This window comes from Lissotriton vulgaris, chromosome 1_1 (assembly GCF_964263255.1).
Source record: "Lissotriton vulgaris chromosome 1_1, aLisVul1.2, whole genome shotgun sequence".
Taxonomy (NCBI): domain Eukaryota; kingdom Metazoa; phylum Chordata; class Amphibia; order Caudata; family Salamandridae; genus Lissotriton; species Lissotriton vulgaris.
The window spans coordinates 537,760,958-537,780,560 of record NC_141685.1 but is presented as its reverse complement, the minus strand read 5'-3'; the positions used below and the strand labels follow the sequence as shown (position 1 = coordinate 537,780,560).

The 19,603-nt window shown below is 43.7% G+C and overlaps 1 protein-coding gene across 6 annotated transcripts in view; it reads left to right on the top strand.

Annotated features, from left to right (window-relative positions):
* Window positions 1-19,603, top strand: part of FNBP1L (formin binding protein 1 like) — a 659,713-nt gene that overhangs the window by 17,532 nt on the left and 622,578 nt on the right. Inside the window, exon 1 of one of the 6 annotated variants that reach the window (XM_086953915.1) lies at window positions 11,894-12,131. The exons of 3 other annotated variants lie outside the window; for them this stretch is intronic. In XM_086953915.1, coding sequence (XP_086810041.1) covers window positions 12,096-12,131 — 36 coding nt within the window. In that variant the 5' untranslated portion in view covers window positions 11,894-12,095. Of the gene's footprint in view, window positions 1-11,893; window positions 12,132-19,603 lie in introns of those variants that run through there. 2 more of the 6 variants (XM_086953911.1, XM_086953912.1) reach the window with 2 other exon arrangements.

Genomic DNA, 19,603 nt, shown 5'->3' with positions numbered 1-19,603 from the left:
AAAGAGGTGTGAATATATCCAGAACATTCATTTTCTTTTTGCCCCAAGTCTCCCCACCCCCAACATAATCGCCCCCTTTTTCTTCAACACTTAATAGATATTGCCAGTGTATAGTTTTGAAAAGAGGAAGGTACGTTTTGGGGCATTATGCAGGTATTTAACATACACCATACAGCGGTAGATGGAAATGTTAAAGTGATCATGAACTTTTTCTCTGGTTACGTTGAGGTAATCTCTGGGAAAATGGGGTTCTATACGAGGGTTTAGCGCACACTCTGTGGAAGCTGTATTTAGTGAAAGCACTATATGTGCTGCATGGCGAAATGCAGCCTGGGGTTATTTGTGACCTGCACAAATTAAGAAATGACGTATAATGGGGCAAGTAGGTGCGAAACTTTGTATTGATTTTGATTCAAAATTGTTTCCTTTGGGAAGAGTGCTGAACCCTGTACAAGGGAACAGGCGGACAGGGTGGTGGCGTTTGAGAGGTGGTGCATTTAGACGGATATGTTTTTCTACTTAATGATTTCTTGCTGGTTCTTCAGTGAGAAATTAACAATTTAACCTCCCACTCTTGCCCACAACTCTTGTTTGTTGTTCGAATCATGTTGGAAGCATTTCTTTTTCGGTAAAGACTACCAGACCCTGCAAGCAGCCTGGTTGCGAAAGACATATTGTGGGCTTATCACAACATAATGGGCTTGCAGCCTGCCCATTACTTACCATTGGTTGACTCTACTGTCACTCTTATTTGCTTGCTTTCTATTCAATGGCATTCCTTGTTTTTGCCTCTCCATTTTGTGATTGTCCCTTCTTTGGAGCATAGCTTGTTTACTGGCTCACTGGTTGGCTAGCTTCTATGCTTCCTCTGCTTGCTTTAACCCCTTCCACGATGCGTGAATTTTCTCGCTGTGCGGGGGTTTTATTGAGTGGGCAGGATTCGGACGGCCGTAGTCAGCCGTAGTCAGCACACGCCCACCATGAGGTCGGGCGGCCGGGGGCTGTCCGAAGCACACAAGGGGTTAACAAAACTACTGTTTTCTTATTTCTAAGCTCTTCATGAGAGTTTGTGTTTTTTGTTTGCCCTCCCCCACGTTGCTCACTTCCACAGTCTGCTTTTCTGCTACCCCCAACATGCAGTGTTGTGAGCTCTCGTCTGTGTGCATCTTTACTCTCCTCACTGGTGTGGTCTCTCATCCATGTGCTTGTCTGTTTCAGTAGATAACATTTGCAAAAGTTATTTTAAAAATGCAGCATAAAACCCTGGCTTCAGCCATGCTGGGAACTGTTTCAGAGCGGGGAACTGAAGTCATGATTGTCGTCTGATAGCCTTCTTTATATAAATGACCCAGTTTATTGGTAGTGTTTTGTGAAACAAACACCTACAGGGGGGATATATTGAAGATCATGTAAGCAAGTTTGCGTGCTATGATTTTAAGTAGGGAGATTGTGCCAGATCCCATGTTTTTCCCGACTATTCCTTGGCCACATGTGTCTGACCACGGAATATGCTGAATTTGCCTTGGTGTCATTTTCTGTCACCATGCTACAATTCAGCAGCACCTGCATATTGTCTGCATTCCTTTAGGTGCAGCAACCTGCAGGTAGGGGTGGCTTTCTTATTTTCACTTCCACCTGGTCACAAACAAAGGCCTGACTTTAAAGGGCCCTCAGCCCTTATTTTGTTCAAATATCATCTTGTCTGGGAACCACATGGAGCCTAAAACCTAGATGGCAATTAAATGAAGGAAACAAAGGCACATAGCATATCCTTTCACAAGTACTTTAGAGAAACTATGACTTTGAGGGAGTATTTTGACTTGGTTCAACACCCCTATGTAAGAAATGTGCATGCATTGTAAGAATGCAAGATTCATCTGTATGTATGAGTTACTACACAAATTATTTAGTATTGCAACTACAAATGTATTTTTTATTTAGTTCCTTTATAGTGCTACTCCATTCCAATGTCCGGTTTCAGAGCGTTGTATATCACACACGGACACAGAAACGCATACTAGTGTGTAAATCAATGTACAGGAAATGTTACTTAAAACTGATATCTTTGCAGGGCCCACAACGATTTCTGCACCAGGTGTCCCAACTCTGAGTTATTTTAAAATGCGGCCTCTTTGTGACCAATTAGATCAGCTAGAACAGATTTGCTGTCACATTTGACCTCGTTGCCAACTTCTTTGCAGCAGCTTTTTTGTTTTAAATGAATGCACGAGTAACAGTTAGAATCTGCTTTTCAAGCTCCCCCCCTTTCCTCTGTCTGTTTCACCGTGACCCAAAATGTGTGTGTTCCCGTAGTAAATTGTTTCCAATTCCAGCACTGCTCGCTTCACATTTGGTGTAGTCTTGTCTGGTTTTGCTATGTAAAACACAAAAAAAAAAAATGACAATTCCAAATGCCTTTAAGGCACCAGCTGGCAGTGACCGCATTTCTCTCACTCAGATAATATGGTCTGCTGTAATACACAGACTTACGTTTTTCAAATCCTGGCACAGAAAATATATGAGACATTTTATTACCCTGCTACAGGTGAAAGAATTACTGTGTTCACTTTTCATAGTTCACATGTTTTTTTTAAACTCGATGTTTGCAACAAACGCTTGCAAAGCCAAAACATCAGCTAATGCCTTTGAAAGGCGAGACCTTTAAGGCTTTGCCAATTGTTGTAATGACTGCTGTAGAGAGTTGAATAGGGCATTAATAAAACCTTCTCGGGTAGTCGGATCTTTGTTCAACTGTGTGAATAACGGGTCTAATATCGATTTACCTGTATGAGCAATACCTTATGTGTTGGTCTAAAAAATGTGCTATATATGAATAATATCTTCCATGGGGGTCTGACTTTAGTGGATCTGTATGACAAAATGGGTTGATGTTTGTTGGTCTGTATGACTAACTGGTCGAGCATGTTAATCTGTATAAATGTTTGAATAAAGTCTCCATGATAGTCTGTTTCGCTATGTAAATAATACTTTCTGAAATGTTAGTTAGCCTCATATCATCGTTAAAACTGATTTTTAAATGGCCAGCAGTGCTCTGCCAGTTGCTTAGGAACAGAATTTGGAGGTTATCCTTTACTCCTGACTCTCCTTTATTCTCCAAGTTGTCGCTATTATTAAATCCTCTAATGTTCTATTTTACAATCTGATCTATCCCTTACTGTACTGGTTATTACAGACCAGATTGTTTTGGTGCAAGCCATTGTTTTTCCCATTCTGTACAGCAGTAGCTTGAGCGCTTATTATAATACTTCTTTATCTTTTGGGCATGTTGCAGCCAGTTCAGAATAGAGTGGTGCATGTAGTGTTTGTCTTGAAGATACTTGCCCAGGGTCCCAGCTGAACACAAGAATTTTTGGGGGAAATTTGTGGACGTACAACTCAAGATTGTGCTGTGTGTGATGTGGAATGCTGTTGTCACCTTACTACTAAATTACAAGACTAGATGTCTACTTTTCAATTATCTTTTTGATTGCTGTGAATAACTGTAGATGCAACCAGTGAACCCCAGGTGGCGCCACATAAAGCTTGGCGGTAGTGTTTGGTAGTACCTTGACAACTCTGTGAAGCCAACTGTAGCCTTTACTTTTATTCCATTACTTTGTTCTCTTTTAAGCGGACCTAACTAAATAATATATGGACAATTTTGATAAGCTGTGATCTGTTCTGCTTCCATCTTTAATTGGTATATTGTTCGTTGTTTTTGTTTGTTTGTTTTTATGTTCACTTTTTTTGTTTTTCTTTAAGTCTTCTATGTTTTTCTGTTCTGCAGGGTGCTTGGGGGCAAGGTTTGGTTGTATTTGTTGTGCTTTAATAAATGGAGATAATTACAAACAAATCTATTCTTTTGTGCTTTGGTATTTGTTTGTGTTTATGAACAACGGACGTGATATGGGTTGGTTTGCATGAATAGTATCTTGTGTGGTCGTCTCTTGGTTGACCTCCATGTTGTTGCTTATAGCTTTACTGAAAGGACAGTGAAGATTTGCATGTTTCGCTGGGATGTGGTGGAGGGGAACCAAAATATAGACCCAATTCGCTATTGCTGATCAGTGGAACCTGACTTTTTCTAGACCATCTAAAGTTCTCTGACGTTTGCTTCCACTTAAAACTGTTTTATTTTAGGGGCATTTTGCCTTTTTGCCCACAATACTTGATAGTGGGGCTATTGTGATATTTTTTAACAGGGCTTCTACAATCTCATGAGGCATGGGGCTCACATGGATGTTGTGAAATTTACAGAGGTGTGTATATACATACGTTGGTCTTATGTAGGTTGTGTAGGCTACATGGCAGAGGGTATAGTAAAGCGTGAAAGAGCTCCTAATGCTTTTCCACAATATCCCCCCTTATACTACTTTGCTGAATCAGTGTATGGATCTTTTTGGATCATGTACATTATCAAATACTCCTTATGCTGTAGTTCGCAATGAAATTGGGGCTATGTAGTGTTGAAAGGAAGCCTTTGAATCTCAGTTACACCATTGTTTATTTTTTTTTTTTTTGCTTTCCACTTGTCTTTCTGTTTGTCGACACCGCAGCCAGTCCATTTTCTGAAAGTAAACTGCAGTCTTACTTCCAAGTTGTCAGTGCTTCTTTTCAGGTGGTAACTGGCAGTGGTTATAGTGGGCAAGAGTGCAGCCTTAGTCCCCTGTTTTTTAGGTCTCGGCTAGAAACGCGCTGAAAGCGCGTTCTCGCCAGAGAACTATTGTCGGCGTCTCAGCAGTTTGAAGACAACGAAGTGAGACAAGACCTGGCCGCGCGCAGCGTTTTCCCATAGGATAACGTTGTGCGCGCGGCCAGGTCTAGTCTCCACGGCATTGCATGGCAGTCCGGATCGCGTCGCGCGCCTCTCTGGAATGCAGGGGGAGTCTGCAGAGAGGCGCGCGGCGCTGATAAAAGCTTCACTGAGCGGCCCCCTCCTTCCCGTTGCTGGAGCAGTTCTGTTTTGTTCCTGCATTTTAAAAACACACACAGACTCTTCCTTGTAAACTGTTTGAGTCAGTCACCTCCTTTGAATTAGGCAACTGAATGTGAATACATCACTACAACGTTAATGATGTGCTTTATCAATGCCAGTGATCCTGCACAAATACATTATAAAGTGCATATTATACGGATTCATTTACATTCACTTAATGATAAGGAAAAAAGGAAGAAGGAGCAATGACGCGTGGTCAGTCTGTGACAGAACGTGTTCACATAAGCGAAGTACAATGATTTCGTAATCGGTAGGAAGCATAAAGTAAAGCAGCAAGCCTCCATCCCAGCTCTCGCAAAGTGACTCCACAATGCCAGCACACTGCAAGGCAGTCAGCCAGCACCAGTGGTTATGAGCTGGACTCTGAGGAAAACTATTTCTCTTTGTGTTTGGTCTGTTAATGACTGCTACTTTTAAGCAATACGGGAGTGGGGGCCCGCTTCCTACCAGCGCTTGATCCACTGTCTGGAAGCTCGTGTGCCTTTCCTTCCTCTCTTTCTCACCCCCTCCTGCACATACATCGGGGGGAAATCGGCAGTAACATCTGTCCGCGAAGAGGTGTGCAGTGGAGGTGCTACTGAGGTCTGCAGGTGAGCGGTGACGCAGTTCACAGGCGTCTTTGCTGGGCAGGAGGTGCCCCCCCCCTCCAGATCCTCAGGGGGTGTGCGTCGGTGGCCGGTCGGGTTGCACGGGAGGATCCCGCTGGAGACTGGTGGCGCTGGACTATCTGTGGTGCCTACAGGCTGCCTCACCCTCAGTAACGATAGGGTGCTGGGCAGTGTGTGGCTAGCGGAGAGCCTGGGGGAGTCCTCGCTTCAGTGGCCGGACAAGGTCATGCAAGCACCATCGGAGGAGATTAGAGCCCGGCACTAGGTTGTTGCCCACTCATCCTGATAGGCGCTGCAGCCAGTCTTTCTCCCCACCTATCTGCGGGCTGTTAATAACATTAGTTGTCGGTCTTGTCGGGCCGCGGGGCTGTGCCTACAGGGGGTGCTGAGCGGTGTGTGCGCTATCTAGGGGGCCATTGGCTGCCACCTTCACAGTGGTCTGCGACCCAGGGTGGAACAGACCGTGGGATTTAGCCCCCCCCCCCCACCCCCGCTCAAGGGGAGCTCACATTGTGGACCTCCTCCAGGACTCATGGCCTTGGCTCTGGGCCATAGCGTTTCGTGGCATATATCCTGACTCTTGGTGGTCCGTTGGTGGCAGAGCAGTGACCGTGGACCGTGTCTGCCTGGGGTTCCCACGTGGAGGTAATTGGGTGCCCATCTTCTCTCCCATACCCCCACCTGCTATTGCCCACTCCCATACGGCGGCTAAGTCGGGTCGCAGGAGTCCAGCGCGGGGGCCTCCTTTGCCCCCCTCCCTCTCTTCATCCATATCTGGACCATCTGATGCAGTCCTGGTCAGTGCCAACAGAACCGGTGCCAGTCATGACAACAGACAAGGGAGGTGGAGGTTCGTCCAATCAGAGCCCGATTGACAAGTTCACTGGCCCCGAGGTCGCGGAGGGGTTCTCTGGGGGACCAAAAATACATACATATTTTCCTAAAAAGAAAATGATGGGTCACTATTGCAAATGCACCAGGGTACAGGGAATGAGATACAAGCTCGTGGTTAGAGAGTTAAAATGTGCTGTGCAGCAGCTTTGCGTCTGCTGGGATATCCGCGTCACAGGCTGTTCCGGACAAGGAATGGGTTACTTGAAGTCCAGCAAATTGCAATCAATCTTGTAGTATACATAGGGGTAGTATTCCAAGCATTTGTAATGGAATAGGTGTCGCATTATTAAAGTTTGAGCTTTTGGCATTGCTAAATAATGCAACACCAATAGCTTTTGTTGCAGTTGGTGTTGCAATATTTAGCAATGCCAATAGCTCAAACTTAATTAACCCGAGACCTATTGCATTCCAAATGCTTGTTGTTTTTGTGTGGTGTTTTTTTATAGTGGCAAATAATTGTCTCTCTTATTCAGGAGCTGTTCTTTAGTCCTATGAACTATACTCACATCCAGAATGTATTCAAATTAGTTTATCTTCCCATATTGACAGGAGGAGTTGGCCTAACGGCTAGGGCGGTGGACCTCGAATCTGGGGAACCGGGTTCGAGTCTTGGCAATGAGGCTGAACATCCTCCGATTCTGGGCAAATCACTTACTGTAAAGCGCTCTGATACCCGATACCTTCTGGTCAAGTTTGCGCGATATAAAACTCTGTTCGAAACAAGCATTGAAAATGCAATAGGCCTTGCCTTTAATTAAGTTAGTCATTTGCTTTGCTAATGGTATTGTATAGCCAAGTAAATGGCTTTAACTTAATGAAAGGCGAGACCTATTGAATTTTGAATGCTTGTATTGTTTGCTTTTTACTTGCATTCTGTTCTAAAACATCGTGTGACTTTTCCAACATGGCAGTGAAACGTGTACATTAAATGACCTTCATGTGAGACTGACAGTGCACCAGCCAAGACCCTGAACCCCACATGTGACAGTAGTAGTGCACCAGCAACGACCCCGGTTTCCATGCAGGCCTTTGTACCCCTCTTCCGATGACGTGTTGTGCTTTGGCTGCTCATGAAAAGTCGGCACTCGGTTGATATGCGAAGCCCTGGTAATTAGAGCTTACGATGCGCATGGCAAGGTCATGCTAAGAAGTGACGCTGGGCGTAAAGGAAGCACTGCTGATGTCCTTTCATATTGCTTCGTGTGTTCGACAGTGTGCCACACTGACTCACCTGTGTTGTCACTTAGTTGTGTTGGGAAAGACGTGTATCAGATAAGTCCCATTGCATTTAATATTATATGATTTACATTTTTCATGATGATTGCTGATTTTTTTGTGCAACCTTTAAAAGAAACAGGAGTAGCAAGTGTGATGCTCAGAAATGACAAAATGCAAAGACGCAGACTTCTAAAAGTAAAGTGCATACGAGGAGCTGGAGTTGACGGGCTACTTTTATTTATGATACAAGAGATAAATCCATTGCACAGCCCTCTTGAAAATGGTTTTAAATGTGTAAGCATTTTTCTGAAACGTGTGGAAGTCAGCATTCATTAGTGCTTATGTGCAAATATGTAATATATATGATCTGCTATGCATTTCCTGAAAACATTTCCAAGAATTTGGATGCCTCTGTGCCACTCTTTGGCACAGCTGGGGCAGTTATAACGCGCCCCTCTTAACCACCTAGTTTAACGTGAAATGTACTGCATATGTTTAAAGTTCAGGGCAAAAGAAGCTTCGGTAGCCATTGTCAACCTGCAACGGTCTTGGAAATGCAAGAGCATTTACAGTATCCGAGATTTCAAGCTGTCCAGCGTTTGGTGCAAGTAACTCCTCCGCTCATGAACTTTCTTTGCAATTTGTAGTTTTGTGGTGTCTTATATTGCTTACAAACTGTAGGCGAGTGACTCACAATAAAGTCGAACAAATCTACCCCCTCCCTATACGATCAAGTCCAATGAATGCAAGCGAGGACTCTGGGCCACGGAGACAACGGAAGGAGAAAATAAGGCGCATCCCAGGACGGTTTCCCAGACAACGCGTGGGTGTGTGGCCCTCACTATCCCCAGGGATAGTCAGTACCTGGCTGCCTGCATCGGCGGGCTCCAGCCGTAGTGGTTCCTGCTCTCCACGGCCGCCCCCTTGCGCAGGAGTAAGCGCACCAGGGGCTCCAGCTGCAGTGCTGTGTTGCCGTCCTCTTCGGTGCAGTCCACTGGCGGAAGCGGGAGGGAGCCTGACAAACCCTCCTGTTGTGTGGCGTTTTAGGCTCAGAGTGAATTTTCCCAATTCATGCCCTTATATATGTACAATTCACATTGCCCTAATATAGGCATAGAAACCCAGCCCTTATTTAGACATAACCCATGCAGGCCAAATACAGGTATGGTTCCTTCCACCTGTACCAAATATCACAACGACTTCTTGGAAAACCAGCTTAACCCCTTCCATGCTCATGACGGAACGGTTCCGTCATGAGCGTCGGTTGGCCTGTGCTCATGACGGAACAGTTCCGTCATGGTTCCATAAGCCCAATGGAACGTTCAGCACAGCGCAGGAATTTGTGCCGCGCTGAAGCGGTTAAGCAGTCGGGGACTTCCCCTTGCTAGAATATTGATCTGTCCAAGAACTCTGTTACTTTACAAAGAACAACTATTCCCTAGGGGTTCTTTCATGACGTTCATATGCCCGATTTCACGTCAAACTATGGCATTCCTAAACACCTTCGCATTCCTAAACACCTTCAGGGTATAAATATACCTTCAAGGTATAAATATACCTTCACGGTATAAATATACCTTCACTTGCTCTAGCAAGACACAGTGGTTCGGAGCAGTCGACTATCTACTTGCCCGATGCAGCTCGCTACAGCAAGTACCGAAGGAAGCAGACCCTCCAGCTGATGCACTGATCAAAAGGCTGCCTTTCTCTCACCAAGAATCCAGCTCCAGTGTTTCCAAGCTCCCCTTGCGGGGTGTTGGGAAATCGAGTCTCGAGACACAGATACAGACCTCCTTTATTCTAACTAAGGAATGGAGCTGATTAGAACCTAGACAAATCTTGGATAGATTCTTGGCAAAGAATGCTAAACCTATGCTACACAATACTTACTTCTTCCCGTGTACTAGGCTTAGGTTAGGTACATTGGAGTAGCCGTATTTTAGAAAACACTAGTTGAGTATTTTTGTCATTTTTTATTTATGTATGTATTTTTATATGGCTTAGAAACTATACCATGCCCCTACAGTATTATTTTATAATATTGTTCTCGCTGTACGCATTATACTTTGCAGTCTGCTAACGATTGTAGCCGTTCAACTTCTTTTGCCTGAGAAAGAAGACTGTTCAATAAACCCTTTTTATTGAAAACGCCTGTCTCGAAGCATGCACAATTGACTGAGTGAAATACTTATCTATTGTTTCCGCGACTCTAAGATAGATTTCTTAATCTTGGGAAACAAAGTTGTCATGTTTATGCGGTTGTCAGAAACAAATGCCTTGTTGTGAATTCGAGAGTTTCTAGTGACCTCTGAGCTAGCTGGCTGGCATTCACTATTAGGTTTAATATATGCGATAGAGACCTAGTCGACCTCAGTACTACGTCTAATCTATACGATATGTCATTCCAATGTGCAGAGCCTATTGGGAATATAGGAACTACACTACACTCCGGCTGGACCTCCCGGGGAAGACGCCCGCCGCACTGGAATGAGCCACTGCCACAGCCGCCGCCCTCTGGCTCGCAGTCCCCCCTCTTCGCAGGCGCGCAGCAGCTGTTGGCAGCGGGCTGGGAGGCTGCTCTCCATGGCGGCGCCGGTGAGGGCACACTGCAACCCCGTTACTCAGAGGAGGTTGGCTTTGGGCAAGACTTGTTCCCAGCTCTCCTTGGGCTGGGGCCAGGGGTCGCCGGCTGCTTCGCCACGCATGCGCTGGGAGCGGCTTTGAGTCTTGAGTCTGCCTGTATTTTCGGGCCTGAACCTGAAGTCCAGGATGGAAAGTAGAAGGGTCAGTTAGCTTTCAAACTTCCTCTACTTTTCTGAAAGTTTAGCGCAGGCTGTAGAAAACCAAGCTGTGGACCAGGAGCCTAGAATAGGTGCCTCTGACGCTTTTTGTATAGGCAGCACTGTATGTTAAGTGCCACACACACACGCCCTAATTCAAGAAAAAATACGCTATAATATGGACTCGCCATATTTCGATAATGGTCTTTCCAAGGTACAAAAATGCAACGTAAAGGAGGGAGCAAAAGCGAAAGCATGCCGAAGATGGCTGCTCTCGCCATTCACAATGTTAAACATGCACGCGAAGGGACAGAAAAAATGCGCGCACGTGTGCACATCCTTACGCTCATTAAAGTAAACAAAGATGGCGTTGGGCTGTCCACATGCGCATGCATTTTTCTGTCCATACGCTTTCATGTTTAACATTGTGAATGGCGCGAGCAGCCATCTTTGTCCATCTGGACGCGCGTGCATTCAGCTTTGGCTGAATTGATTGCAAAAGGTCCTCACATGCCCAGGCGATACCTAAAAAAATGTATATATTCTCTCCAGCATAATATTTAAAGGGCTGAATCCAAGCAGGACTGCTTTGATTATTTTGTTAATTTGTAACACCTTGACAAGTGTTTATTTTCTCTTTTGCATTTAGAACGTTTCTTGTTTATACTTTCAACCTTCAATTAAGTCCTATCGAAATGCCAAAAATAGTTTTGTAAGTTAAGGGGAAAAGTAATTTGCCTATTATCTCCAACCGTTTTTTCTCTCCGAATTTCGCCACCATTCTTATTGTCTATTATTGGACTCCTTCTCAATTTGAAAATTGTTTAGGGTTTGGCTGTAGGCAGCCCTTATCTCTCCCAAGATTTTAAAACGATATCGCGTTTTTACGTTTTATTTTTTGTTCTATTTTGGGGGTTTTCTTTTATACTATTTGGATGTCGAGAAAGGATGAAAATGAGGAGACTTATCTAATGCAGCACTTTAAGCTGATCGACTAGGCACCTCGTGGCTGTAGAGTAAAGCCATGTTTGTTAGAAGAGTAGCAACTGGATACTGTACAATTTTCAACGATTCTATGCTTGTTCGTTTGACGATCACCAGAAAAAGGCTAAACTGCTTTCAGTTTGCATAGGTATTTCGCTGGCAGTTTGTGTAGTTCTTAGAATTGCATTGAATAACAGGAACCTTGTAATGGCAGGAATGTCTTTGCTTGAAATGGATTTTATTTTTGAGGCTGATACCAGCACAGCGCCTCAGTAATCTGTGTACTGCTGAACCGATAATGTATGCAAACAAATGACTTTGTGTTCATTGTTTGTAAGGTGGATTGGGTGGACTTTGAATCCCTGGCATCGTGAAATCTGTTATCTTCTCCCACAGCAGGTCTGTTTGCCTCTGTATGGCTGAAGTCTCCATGTACACGGGTCGTTGGATGTAATAACGCAATAGACTTTTCTTGAATTTGTCTTTATGGTCACTTTGTGAAGCAAGCTGTGGTCTCTTGGCACTGAGTGCAATGGAGCGAGATGGTCTAGAGGCACGAGCTATGATCTACGCTGCCAAATTTCTATGGTTGACCTAAAGGTGAAGTAAGGGACTATGAAGTGGATGCTGATGAGGGAGTTTATTCCGAAGGTAGGTGCACGAGACCCAGAAAGAAAGTTTCTGAATTTCAGTGTTGGAGAGAAGGAGATTAGTTCTAGTGAGTCTGTGAGTGTTGACACATTAAAATAACATAATTAAAAATGTTGAGGTGGTAGAGTCGGCAGAAAAAAAAAACATATACCGTAGCGAAAAAAGAGGTTGGAATCCTGATATAACCCAGTGCTCTTTACTGTGCCTTATTGAAGCTGACATAGTCCTCCTTAGAACATCTTGGTTTAAAATGATGGCTATTGAAATAAGTTAAGAGTTCAAGTTTCTAGGTATTTATTTAACCGCATCGCTGCGGGCAGCTTTACCCACTGTGTGCGGCTAATTTAAACAAGCACTGGCGTTGCCAATAGGTCTCGCAGTAGGAAAGTTGGAGCTATTGGTTTTGTAAATGACAAAGCCCTTTGTTTTAAAAATGAAAACAAAAATAAAAGGCATTGTTATTTGCAATTGTAATAGCTCCAACTTTCCTACTGCGAGACCTATTGGCAACGCCAGTGCTTGTTTGTTTAATCAGCGGGAACATCGGTGCTCTCGGCACTGACATCTAATGGTCAACACCATACTTAGAACAGTCTACCATTTGGTGGCACTGCTCATCTAATTTAGAGATGAGTAGAACAGTTGTTTAGGAATAATGTATACATCAAAATTGGTCAGAGTCCTGGCGCTTAATATTTTACAAATTAAGCACTGGGGCAACATCTAAGGTATTGTGGACTATTCACAACTCCGTCCATCTGAAGAGCTTCCTCCTTATACAGTGGATAAAGTGACCTTCACGAAAATGCTGATCCCGTTATGCCTGTGATTTGGGAGGGAGTGGGGGGTTGATCAGGCAGAACTGGGCAATGAAGAGGCTCTGGCGTAATGGCTGGAGTGGTCGACTTTGATGCAGGGGAACTGGATTCGAGTCCGCATTATGACAACTTTGAAGTGGTGGTACAAAAGTAAGGGGGGAAAATTAAAACAAAAGTGCATAAAACATGAAAGGCGACCAGCGCACAAGACTGTGCTACCATGATTGAGTATTAAAAAAACGACTTGGTTCAGCGGCGCACAAGAAGACTCCTGCAGCCATGATTTAATGTAAATTTTAGAAAACGAGTTATGGGAGCAGGTGCCTGCTGTGAAAATAATGCTACAGCTGCCATTGTTTGTATTACCTGTGTTTACATAAAAACGGGCGCTAAGCTGAAACATTAAGCACGGTTCCCTGGTCATGAGGAGTAGACAGCTGATCAGTGGTCGGCGGGCAATGAGTTGAACTATTCACAACTCCGCCCATCTGAAGAGCTTCCTCCTTATACAGTGGATAAAGTGACCTTCACGAAAATGCTGATCCCGTTATGCCTGTGATTTGGGAGGGGGTGGGGGGTTGATCAGGCAGAACTGGGCAATGAAGAGGCTCTGGCGTAATGGCTGGAGTGGTCGACTTTGATGCAGGGGAACTGGATTCGAGTCCGCATTATGACAACTTTGAAGTGGTGGTACAAAAGTAAGGGGGGAAAATTAAAACAAAAGTGCATAAAACATGAAGGGCGACTAGCGCACAAGACGGGGTGGTGACATGATTGAGTGTTTAAAAAGAGTTAAGAATGCAATGGCAGAAGGCAGCTCGGGTTACAAGCTGCCTTTGAAGGACAGGCAGCAAAGGGAGGGGGGCTGAATCACGAGCAGATGGGCCGGTTTATGACCTGCGGAGCGCGTGAAGTGGCTTTGGGAAATGTCTTGCTTTGAGGGAGGAGTAGGGGGAGTGGGGAGTGCATGAAGTGGCTGTTGGCAAAACGAATCCTGGGAGATGATTGAGTAACAAGCCCGCCCTGTGCAGTTTCATACAATGCTGCGGCAATGTAATTAACCCGCAGAGTTATGCGTGCCTTTTTAAATATAAATCGTGCAAGGCTGAGAGTTGGCTCTATTTTTAATCTGGCAGTGACAAATGGCCGCTGGTTTCTCAAGGAGCCAGAGCTAACATACATGATGCAGAAATCTGTGCTTTCGGCACAAGTGGCGCTTTCTTATGTAAGAGTTCGCACCGGACGCTGCTGATGCAAACTACAATCCCAACCTGCACAGCTTAATTAGATCAGCCGAACACTAAGCATTTGTGTGGCAGTGGAGCAGCTCAGTGACAACAATCCAAAGACAGAGGGAAGGCAGAGAAGGGGAGGAGGGAAGGCAGAGAAGGGGAGGGGGGGAGGAGAAATGCGACACGGTGTGAAGCAGCAGGGGCCGAGTGCAGTGGGAGGAGTGCTGCTACGGCCTGGGGGAAGCTGGCTGGGGAGGGGGAGTGATTGAGTATTAAAAAAACGACTTGGTTCAGCGGCGCACAAGAAGACTCCTGCAGCCATGATTTAATGTAAATTTTAACAAGAGGGGAGGGAAGAGGTAAACACAGAGAGATTGTAGATAGAATGAAAGACAGCTAGAGATTAGAGAAGGTTAGACAGAAGATATATACGATGTTGCAAAGAAAGAGAGAAATTAGAGAAGGTTAGAACGAAAAAGCACGCACGGAGACAAAGTGAAAAAAAACGTACCTGATAATGCCGGCAAACTGAAAGTACCGCCGGCCTGCGGCCGGCCATGAATAGTTAGGGGAGGAGAAGCCCTTTGATGTGCTGTGCGGCTGGGAATGCACGTGCTTGTTTGGTCACGTGAACTCAAACAAAACCGCAGGAATGAAACCCTTGGTTTCACAAGCATTTTGGCCACTTGAATTCTCGCTCCGCTCAATGCGCTTGCGCACATTGATAGGTCACGAGACCAAAAAAGCCGCGTTACATGACGAGCTCAGCTCGTCATCAGCACACGACCACCGTAGCTGATGACGAGCTGAGCTCGTCATCATCAGCGAAGGGGTTAATATAATAATATATACTATAAATACCGGCATTTAATAGTTTGTCAGTTACGTTTTTGCTAGTGTTTTACTCCATAGGCTTTGTCCTCCTAATGTTTCAAGAGTTAGAAATCTTTTAATATGTGCTGTGCAGAAAGCAAATTATTATTATTATTATTGTTGTTGTTGTTATTATTATTATATTATGTATTTAACAGGATACTGGGTGAATCCCACTGATCATGGAAACTTTGACTGTTATGCTCATATGTCGGCATTCAGTGCGTTAGTCCACAGAGAAGTCTCAAAGATATAGAGTGGTCTCACACAGGGATTCATTGGTTTTTGTTTGGTCTCGACCTACAGCATTGCTTTATCAATGCTTGTTTGTCGAGATTTTAGTGAGGCTTTCAAAAGTCTACCCAAACTGCTGCGGATCGGGTATAGTTCATGTGAGCCAGGCGCATGCACATCAAACACCATCGGCCTCGGCATCAGGCTTCAAAGGGATCCGCTCCCCTGCCCCGCATCAGACTTTAAAGGAATGCACGCCCCAGAACAGCAATGCTGAGAGCTTGTTCTCCTTACCATGCACCCACGATTGTCCCTGTGTGCCTCTCAAAACAGCCCCTCCCCACCACAGAGCGCTTCTCACGGGCGCGCAGCTTGTCGTCTCCCCATTGATCACTTTCACGGCCGTGTCTGTGTTTTCCCATGTTTGTTGACAATGCGTTTGTTATTTATTTTTTTTCTTTCCATCCGTCATTTCAAGCTTGACCCCATGTTTGTTGACATCAAATGATGTCCATGCCAATGTGCAGTGCTGTTACCCCTTATAGTAGTCTGCAATAAACTCTATAGTAAAAGTGAAGAAGAGGGTAGTCTTAAACTGCATTCCGAGGACTCTGATTGGACAGTCCCTTTTTCCGATAAACGCGCTAATGGTTGATTACTCTGATATCGTAATACACCATTTGCTGCACTAAACGTGACCTTTCTCTTGCAGTAGTTTTAAAGATTGTCAATTGCACTAATGCCGTATTTACAACTGTATATTTCTTTTATTTTTTTGCACCAGTGATGCACCTCAACAATCCAGCTGGGTCTGTTCTGTCACTCTTCCCCTACCCCTGCACCCCTCCCACCCTGCCACTCCAGCCCTCCCTCTGTTGCAGCCAAGGTGTTGGCTTTAAAAGCTTCTCCGACTTTTGTGTTTACACGAGGGGGCTGTTAACACTGTTTTACTGTTCAAGTGATCGAACCCCTCTTTAAATACCCCACCATTTCCTAAGTGGTAACTCTCGGTTCAGGCCTATTCCACGCAACCCCATTTCCCATGATGCTTTTACACCGCGAGACATTGTGACTGTGGGAGAATGGAATGCCTTTCATTCGCGGGTGGGAAGATACTTGGTCGGGCACATCTGTTGAAAGCATTTTTCCTGAGTTACATGCAAGCAAGAAGAGGCAGTCGGTGGCCGTTTAAGTCCAAGTGTCTCATGAATCATGAAATGCGTCCTTTACAGTTTATTAAACGACTTCCGGTTATCACCCAAGGTCACCTATGCACAATAAAGAGAATATGCAAAAAGAGATCAAAGTAATGTTTTAATATTACTTAGCCCTCACTGTATTTATCTGTCGCCCTCATTCTATCTATCGCCCTCCCTCTATCGGCCTGTCGCCCTCCCTCTATCGGCCTGTCGCCCTCCCTCCCTCTATCTATCTCATCACCACAGCATCACTCTGGCATCACAACATCACTATGCGCCACCACAGCATCACTCGGGCATCACAGCATCACTATGCGCCACCACAGCATCACTATGCGCCACCACAGCATCAATCTGTGCAGCCATTCAACAACAACTGGTTCAAATATGTTGTCTCAATGTTTCAAGAGTTATTACAAATGTCACAAAAATATGTTAATATTTCACTTCTGTTCTTGGATTTTCGTCACAATAAAATACAATGAACATAATCTTCTCAAAAGTTATTTACAAAATTTTAAGCTATTGCCATTATACATTACAATAACTTTTATTTAACTATTAATTATTAAAAAAATGAAAGCCATTGTTATTTGTCATATCAATACCATCTAAGTCACGTAAGTACAACACATATTGCATTACAAATGCTAGGTGTCACATTTGGAAAAGTTTAAACTATTGGTATTGTAAATGACAAAGCTATTAATTTCGCTATTTTCAAAATTAACACAAAAATTTAAAAAATTGTCATTTACAATACCAATAGCTCAAACTCTCCTAATGCGAGACCTATTGTATTGCAAATGCTTGTTTATTTATGGAGTTTGGGCTTTGGGATGGATTTTGTCAATACCATGGGGGAAGGGTCAGTTGTTCGCGGAGTGATGCGAGTTTGTCAGTGCAAGTAGACCCATTGCAGTGTTTTTGTTTCATACATAAATGTTATCATTGGAATCTAGAGTTGGAGTGGTGCTAGTTTGATGTGGACCCAGCATTTTAGTCTTACTTAAAGTCCTAGATAAGTATTTTGAACTAACCCGAGTTGTCTATAAGACCCTCTCTTACCTCCATAGATGCAACTGTCCAGCGGGAGAGTACGTGACCATGGGTGGCTATCTGGTTGTGAAGTAGGATGATGGTTAAGCCTTGCTCAATCTTTTCAAGGCCCAATGTTTCAAAGCAATTTCCTGTGCCTTTTTGAGATCTGGTTTGGAGAGCTGTACATCAAAAACCCAGGCCATAGTCCGGCTATATTTTCTTTGAGCCTATTAGCAGGAATAAGGCTTTGTGGATCAGACAAAGCCCCGTTGTGCATGTTCACTATCAGGCATTTAGAGTGTTTGGCAATTTATTTTGCCTTTTTTTTTTAAGGGCTAAAATTCAGACCTGACTGCTGCAATTCGAAAGTTAGACTTTGAGTAACTTGTAAGTTTAGCTCATGTATTTGCCATCCTAGTTGAGGGCTGGCCAAAAAGAAAGTACGATTTGGGACAAGGCTAATGCAATTTCAAGAGAATTTACTATTTATGCTCTTACTGGAGGGCATAGACGTCAGTGCTGTGTCATGATCTTGTAATTTAGAGCATCCCTCGTGATCAACCGCATTCCAGACACATAGAGGCAATGCAAGGAATTTGCAACTTGGAGTTCGTCAACTGGTATACATCCTGGCACATACAGTACACTGGTAGTGCTGCAAGAAACTAACCTCAGTGTCTAACAAGCCACTGTATATTGTTGTATCTGAAGCTTAAATTTATTTGTGTGGCATGCTACAAATAAAGGTAAATGCTATTGTCAGCTGAGTAAAACATACGGTAGAGCACTGGAATCCAAATTGGAGCATATCCTCCGTCTTCTCTCTTACAGTGGAACTCTTTGGCCGGAAACTCCTTTTCTTACTTGAAGGTATTTTTTTAAGCAGGAAAGAACAAAAACTTGGATTATTCGAAGTAGTCCATATTGCCTTTCGCTGACAGAAAAACCATATTAGCTTTTCGAGAATGGCAGGTACTTCACATTGTGATTAAAAAAATATAATCGGCACCAAAAGGATCTGGCTTTCATATTGTCTTACTTTTTTTGTTTTTAACGCTCCTGCCTTGGGTAACGCCAACAACAAATAAAACTTTTTTTGTTGATTAGCACGTGCATATTGTCATACTTTTTTTGTTTTTAACGCTCCTGCCTTGGGTAACACCAACAGCAAATAAAACTTTTATTGTTGATTAGCACGTGCATATTGTCATATTTATTCAAAGTTTTATATAGCGCGAACAAGATCCTTACAGATATCAGAGCGCTTCACAATGACAGGGTAGGGGCAGTAGGAGTGAACAGAGGTAATGGGAGCAATGTAGTAGTCACTAACATGAAAGGATAATAATAAAATACATAAAACATATCAATATACAGTCAGGTGAACAGGTAATAAAACGGCACAAGTCATTGATCCCAATTACAGAGGTGTTCAGGTACACCTTGGTTGTGTGGCAGGCTTATACCAGTGTTTTAGTATAGAGAGCGCACTGAGTGAGGGCATCTTTTTTGTTTTTAACGCTCCTGCCTTGGGTAACGCCAACAGCAAATAAAACTTTTTTTGTTGATTAGCACGTGCATATTGTCATACTTTTTTTGTTTTTAACGCGCCTGCCTTGGGTAACACCAACAGCAAATAAAACTTTTATTGTTGATTAGCACGTGCATAGTGTCCAAAAGGCCCATACAATAGTATTGCATCCCCTTTGGTAGTATAGAATATTATTTTCTTGCCTCAAATTATGGACCTAAAAATCATGTCATTTAATAAATGCAAAATAAATAGTATCGCTCCTATCTGAATTTATTGTGTTACATGTTGGCATCCCCAATACCTTCAGCTCTGTTGATCTATTAATAAATTGGATTATGGAGCAGGTGTCCTTAAGCTCAGATCTTATTTCTCTAATTTGCAGAACATTTCCACAGCATCCTAATAGATTTTCGAATATTCTAAAAATGCTAGGGAGAGATCATTGAACAGACTAGTTAGTTTGACTCCTACATTAGGTCTGTAATGAAAGAGTTGTAAATGTGTGATTTGAGATCTCATGATGGGCAATATTTACTGATCA